Source organism: Lepidochelys olivacea (genome assembly GCF_965140295.1).
Source record: "Lepidochelys olivacea isolate rLepOli2 genome assembly, chromosome: 4".
Taxonomy (NCBI): domain Eukaryota; kingdom Metazoa; phylum Chordata; order Testudines; family Cheloniidae; genus Lepidochelys; species Lepidochelys olivacea.
In genome coordinates, this window is record NC_140414.1 from 141,786,423 (window position 1) to 141,793,364 (window position 6,942).

Below are 6,942 nucleotides of genomic sequence, written 5' to 3' on the forward strand. Positions count from 1 at the left end.
GCAGGTGCAACTCCCATTGACTTCACTGGGAATTTCACATCCTTGCAGCAGGCCTGACTTTGGTCTTATTAATTGTTTGTTAAATCAAGCACACCCTGCTGGATAGATCTTGCATTAGAGGACCTTACAGCAACCTTATTCAATTAGCTGTCTCCTTCACCAGTCTCTGATTTAAACTAGATGTCCTTTGCCACTGTTGACAACTGCTTTGCAATACAACTCTGCTCCCATCTGCTAATGGACACAAGGAAACTTCCGTTGCGGAGCTCAAGGAGTCTTTGCCAGCTAATGAGCTGGCAGGCGGGTGTTCCCAGAAGACCCTTTCCCAGTGCTGTCTCATCAGAGCACCAACCCGGTGGCAAGAGGGCTTAAACCTATACATGCACATCGTCGTCAGCAGAGTATGCAATGAACGTCAGCAGGCAGCCCCAACAGAGTGGGAGACCAATTACACTGAAGCACACAGGGGATGGTATAAATAATGAGAGCAAACTGTGCAGGCATCGGTGAAGTCTAAGAACAGTGAGCCGGAGATCAGAACAGGGTGAGTAACTAAACTTCTCTCATGCTTTGCAAACCGTGTTAGTTACAAGCAAATCCGATACCAGAAGTACTTCTGGGGGCCTGGTATCCTAAAGGCATTAAATGCAAATGGATTTCATGTATGTGATTATCTTTCATAGAGTCAAATTCTGCGGACAGTGTAAATCTGGAGGGGCTCCAGTGGAATTCCTCCAGCTTTCCACTTGTGAAACTGGGGTCAGAATTTGCCTTTTAGATATGAAAACAAAACCGTAAATAGTGGCTAATCAACCCCAGCCAACCTGAATATTTCAGCAGAAAGGTGCTGGCTTGCCTTCCTCTTGCCAACTACAATATCTTCATCATGTAATAGGTGATCGGACTTTCTTTTCTTAAGATGTAATATTTTGAAATGACAGATGAACCGCACAGCAGTTGAGCACAGAGTGAATTACTCTGCAGAACTGTTTTAGCCTGGAGATGGTATCACGCTGCTTCAGGCTGGATACATCTCACAAGTTAGTTATGCAGTTGCTTTAAAAAAAAAAAAAGAGGGGAAAAATTCTTATAATTAATATTCCTGACATCAGTGAGAGAAACCTGTAGGATCCCATCTAATCTCTATCTAGCCTGCACTCAGCCCCACAGTGGCCAAGTGCTTGTGGTCTTTGATCACCGTAAGAGCCCTTGAAGAGGGCAGGTTTGCAGCAGGGGTTTTCCTATCAAAGCTTAAAATGGGTTGGGGTGTGTCAGACTCAACTCCCCAGAGCTTTCAGGAAAAAAGAGAGAGAGAATTTTGAGTCGGAGTGAAGAAAATTTAGTCACTGATTATAGGCACTGTTTTATACCATGAATGAATGAAATTCCATCCTTAGTTAATGACAGACCAGCACTTGGATGAGAATGCTTCAAATCCTGACTGAGATCACACTAAACCCTGATTGCAGAGACATGTTCAGATACTAGGTTATGAGAAGAGGTTGTGATGCTGTGTCTGGAGGAACTGGGAGGTGCTGTAAACTGGAACAAAGTGTTGCCCGGGGTACACAGGGGGAATCAAGATTTCTGGGTTCTAGTCTCAGCTTTGTCACTGACTTGCTGTGTGGTTTTGGGAAAGTCACTTAACATCTCAATATTTCCATGTTTAAAAGGAGCATAATAATCTCCTGAAGGTATTAGGGGATAGGATTGATATTCAGAAAGCACTTCAACGCCCTCTGTGCTAGATAAGCACAAAGCGTTGGTATATAGTTGTTACTGCAGTTTCTTTAGGTTTTAAAATGAAGAGGGTAAAATTATATGCTGCTTTCCCAGATTTAGGATATCGATAAAATCACAAACACTGCTCACATTGTGCTCAGTGGCTTGAGAATACAGTAGAACCTCAGTTACGAACACCTCGGGAATGGAGGTTGTTCATAACACTGAACAAAACATCATGGTGATTCTTTCAAAAGTTTACAACTGAACATTGACTTAATACAGCTTTGAAACTTTACTATGCAGAAGAAAAATGCTACTTTCCCTTTATTTTTTCAGTAGTTTGCATTTAACACAGCACTATACTGTATTTGCTTTTTTTTTTCTCTACTGCTGCCTGATTGCGTATGTCCGGTTCCAAATGAGAGGTGTGGTTGACTGGTCAGTTCGAAACTCTGGTTTTCGTAACTCTGAGGTTCTACTGTGCCATTGACCAGTATGAGAGAGGGGATGATGGATTGGCACTTAGGTTAGCTCCACCTAACAAATGCAGGTAGCTGCCGACAAAGGGATAGCACCAGAGTCCGTTGCAAACTGTTCTAACACTGGGAGCAAAGCTGATTGCAGGGCTTGGCCATCCAATTTCAGTGGAGCACGTTCAGAGCTTTTCGCTTTGCCCTGCTCTCTTAAATCTGCACCACAGAATCCTGGGGAAAGACCTCTTGGTTCAGCAACTCCTCCCTTTCCCCAGCTAGTGCAAACTCCACCACACTATGGGCCCAGTCCTGCTCTCTGTTACGTGAGTGTAAATCCAGAGTAATACCACTGACCCAGTGGGGTTTCAGAGAGACCAGTGTAAATCCAGAGTAGACCCATTTTGCTTTACACTGGTGTAAGTTTTAGTGCAGTCATCAGTCTCTTCCATGACTGCTTAGTTGAAGGCAGGACTTAAGGAGACGCAATGAGGTGACATCCCGGAGAAGGCAGCACAGGCAGGGAGTGCCATCAGATTAAGAGAGTCTAAGGCCAGAACGGACCACTGCGATCATCTCATCTGACCTCCTGTAGAACACAGAACAGGGAACATCCCCCGAAAAATAATTCCTAGAGCAAATCTTCTAGAAAAACATCCAATCTTGACTTAAAATTTGTCAGTGATGGAGAATGTTCCAAATGTTAATTACCCTCACTGTGAAAAATTTACATCTGATTTCCAGTCTGAATTTGTCTAGCTCCAACTTCCAGCCATTGGATCATGTTACATCTTTCTCTGTTAGTCTTAAGAGCCCATTGTCAAATATTCACTCCCCACGTAGGTACTTATAAACCAGGGGTGGCCAAACTGCGGCTCTTTTACAGAGCTCCCCATTCTCTGCCTACCACACTGGGGGGAGAGTTCAGGGCTTCTGCCCTGCGGCAGGGTGGTGGGGCTAGGAGCTTCTGCCAGAGACGACTGGTGCCTGCTGAGGAGGGGCACAATATAAAGGTTTGGGCCCCCCAACAGCTTGAGTCATGCCCCCCCCAGGCGCACACACCTCATACCCTTAGTGGTCCCTCCCTGCAGGGAGGGGCAGCAGCAAAAGCAGCAGTTCTCCTAGCAGCTCCTAGCTGTTTGCTGCTGCCTCTCTGCACAGCTGCACCTCCCAGCTTGCTGGCTCCAGCAGCTGCCATGCAGAGAGGGGGCCCAGCAGCACCATGTGACCAAGCAGGCCCAACAAAACCCTGGCAAAAATTGGGGAGAGGCACAAGATCCCACATCTCTCTGCCAAATGTCACCTCTGGCTTCTGTCCAGCGTGGGGGTGGGGGGGAGGTCCTCAGGGCTTCAGCCCTGCAGGTTGCACCTGCCGGGACTCAGGGCTTCAGCCCCAATCCCCGACAGACATCTCCCTCAGGGCTGAAGCCCCAAGACCCCCCCTCCGCACAAGGCCGAAATCCCGAGCCCTGGCAGGCACGTCCCACAGTGCTGAAGCCCTAAGACCCCCTGCCCCTCAAGGCTGAAGCCCCGAGCCCTGGCAGGCACCCCCCCCCAGCTCTCAAACTTCTGAAGACTGTCGTATGTGGCTCGGAGGATCAGTACGTTTGGCCACCCCTGTTATAGGCTGTATAACATTTGGTGACCCCTGTTATAGGCTGTTATAGGTTTGTATACGTTTGGCCACCCCTGTTATAGGCTGTATCAAGTCACCCCTTAACCTTCTCTTTGTTAAGCTAAATAAATTGAACTCCTTGAGTCTATTGCTATAAGGCAGGTTTTCTAATCCTTTAATCATTCTCGTGGCTCTTCTCTGAACCCTTTCCAATGTATCAACATAATTCCTGAATGGGTGGGTACCAGAACTGGATATAGTAGTCCTGCACCAGTGCCAAATAGAGAGGTAAAATAATCTCTCTACTCCTACTCGTGCGTCCCCGGTTTATGTATCCCAGATCACATTAGCTCTTTTGGCCAGATCTGCCTATAGGTCTTGAGCTAATGCTACCCTTAGTCCCTTTAGAAGCCAAGTGCCTTTCATCTGAGGGCCCCATAGCCTGTTACTGATGTTAACCAGTTGGGCTTCAGAACCACCCTGCAAGGCAGGTGAGCATTATCCCCATTATACAGGTGAGGAACACAGACACAAAGTAACCTGCCCAGGGTCACCCAGCGGGAGAGCTGGGAAGAGAACCCAGGAGTCCAGGCTCCCTGTTCCCATCTCTTCCCACCAGGCCATGCTGCCTGTGTGCACCCTGCACTGCATGCTAGGAAATGAGGCACTGCCTGCCCTATGGCTCTAGAATCACGCATGCTGTGGGACCTTTCCCTCTGCTGACTGCTCCCAGGCCATGTCTGACTCTCTCTCCTCCCTTCTCCTTGCAGGATCTCCCCATTCAGCCAGACAGTGCCATGGCACGTCAACGACCTCTCCTGCTCTTGCTCTTTGTAGTGCTAGTAGTCAGTACCCACCTGTCAAGAGCTCAGCACTGGTCTCACGGCTGGTATCCCGGAGGGAAAAGAGAACTAGATTTGTCACAGACTCCAGAGGTGAGTTCCAGCCTTTCTGTAGGGGGATCTTCCATATTACTTTAAAGCCCACAGTACGTTCTAAATGCATCTTGTTCTGCAGCCCTAATTTAAGGACTGATCCTGGGAGGTGCTGAGCATCCCCATGGGATCCAGTGGGAATTGTGGGTGCTCAGCACCTCTCAGGATCAAGACCTTAATGAAAATGCTGGCATACATAGAGATCAACATTTCGTCACCACTTCCCAGCCCTGTGCTCACCACCCAGAGCACACGACCTTCAGACACAGATCAGGATACGAACTGTCCCAAGGCTCAGGGTTCTTCTGATCTGCACAGCTGGAGCATCTTAACAGACACAACTGGGAAGAGACGACAACTGGGAGCAGGTCAAAGCTGGACAGCCTTTAGTGCTTTCACATGCTAGCTTTAAGGCATGCACCATTTCCTCCTTTCCTGCAGCATGTCAGCTGCTCTTCAAGGCATATCCATGTGGAGAAGGGTTCCATCTTGAATTGAGCAGTTTGGGGGACTTTTCCCCCCTTAATATACATTGACTGAATTTTGTCACCATCCAATATCCAGACATTATAGCTCAGCAAATTACATGCACATTGGAAAGCCTTGAAGAGGTAACAGAGAAATATGAGCTAACGCATAGCTCTGTTAACAGAAAAATACACTGCGGGCCCTGGTCTGCTAGGAGCTGCACTGAGGTTACTAACTCATTTCACACAGGACACCAAACAGCCATCGGATGGTAACGCTTCCACTTCTAGAGTTATAGGAATTACTGTATCGGATCAGACTGGTCACTCATTCTAGTCTAATATCCTGACTCTCATAATGGCTTCAGAGGAAAGTACAAGCCACTCTCTACTGGACAATTATGTAATAACCAGTCCATAGGGGGAAGTTTGTCGTCTGCTTATTCAGGCTTATACCCCACAGCATGAGGGTTTACATCCCTTGTTTCTTTCCCCCAGCTGTGAATATAAGTGTTTTTGTGACAGAGCAGGGCTGAATTTAATTTAGGGATAAAAGACCACGTAGCCACCCAATCCCCGAAATGTATTTGTTTTGTTTGTGAGTTCAGGCTTCAGAAGAAATCAAACTGTGTGATGGGGAAGAGTGTGCTTATCTGAGAAGCCCAAGGAAAACCATTGTGAACGCTCTGCTGGTAAGAACATGCAACCTTCTCCAGGAGCTACCAGAGTGCTTCAGCATTTAGCAGAGGAGGCAAAAGTGGGGCAGTAGCGAACAATCCTCTATTGTCGATGATTAGAAGTATTTTCTATCTCTAATGCCAAAGTCTTTTAAAGACAAAAAAAAACAAACACAGCTGCCTGCCCAAAAGAACTTAAAGATCTAGCAAGATGCTGGGCATCTCCTGTGAAAAGTTCAGAATCATGGCCAGGACAAGTGTTAGGATAGGAAGAGCTCAAGAGATAAGACATCCAGGTTATTCAAGTTCTTACATTGCTCCTATCACAGAGGTATTTGAATGTGGCCTCTGTTGTTTCCTTAATATACATATAATATTAATAATGATTTTTTAGGGAGCACAGTCAGGCAAGAGGGGTAGGTGTGTAGGTGAGTGGTAGAAAGTTAATTGGAAGATGTAAACCTTGAAAGGAGGGATGATAAGCCAGACATAATGGGTGGAGTGCCCGCTTAGACAGAAAACCATTCAGTATTTAAAAGACTGGGAAAATTATTATTTATACTGCAGTGGTTCAGGCCCTGACTGTGGATTACAACTCCACTGTGCTAGATGGTCTGAGATCAATCAAATGCGATCAAATGGAGAATCAGGCCCAATAAATTGTGGGATTTTTTTTAAAAAATTGTCTTTGTTGCCAAACAGGCTGACATGCTGGCAAGACAACTCCAGAAGAAGAAGTGAGCCCTTCCACAGACTCTTTCCGAAATGCTTGCCAGCCCCACTGGCTTTTCAGTCGTTTCCTTTGCAACATGATGGTGTGTCTGTAGATTCCATGTATCTGATCGTTAAAGAATTCTTATGAACATCTTGGCTGACTGCACTCAAATGCTGGGAATGTGGATAATGGTGTAATGCTTGAGAAATGTCCCTGACCCATCACCCGACCAGAACGAGGCCCTGGCTGGAGTTTTTTACACACTGAGGTAACTCCACCATGTTGAATAAAATACTTTTATTTTGCTACATACACAATTCCATCCACATTTATGTCCT

At 46.5% G+C, this 6,942-nt stretch overlaps 1 protein-coding gene across 2 annotated transcripts; it reads left to right on the forward strand.

The window, feature by feature from the left end:
- The first annotated feature begins 322 nt into the window (after window positions 1-322).
- On the forward strand, window positions 323-6,942 carry LOC311520203 (progonadoliberin-2). 2 transcript variants are annotated; one of them, XM_084627502.1, is made up of 4 exons: window positions 323-544; window positions 4,581-4,745; window positions 5,821-5,904; window positions 6,592-6,942. In XM_084627502.1, the coding sequence occupies exons 2-4, from the start codon at window positions 4,608-4,610 to the stop codon at window positions 6,628-6,630; spliced, it is 261 nt and encodes an 86-aa protein (XP_084483628.1). In that variant the 5' UTR covers window positions 323-544; window positions 4,581-4,607; the 3' UTR covers window positions 6,631-6,942. The 2 variants fall into 2 exon arrangements, with proteins under 2 accessions (XP_084483628.1, XP_084483627.1); XM_084627501.1 differs by lacking the exon at window positions 323-544 and having other exon boundaries at window positions 4,110-4,745.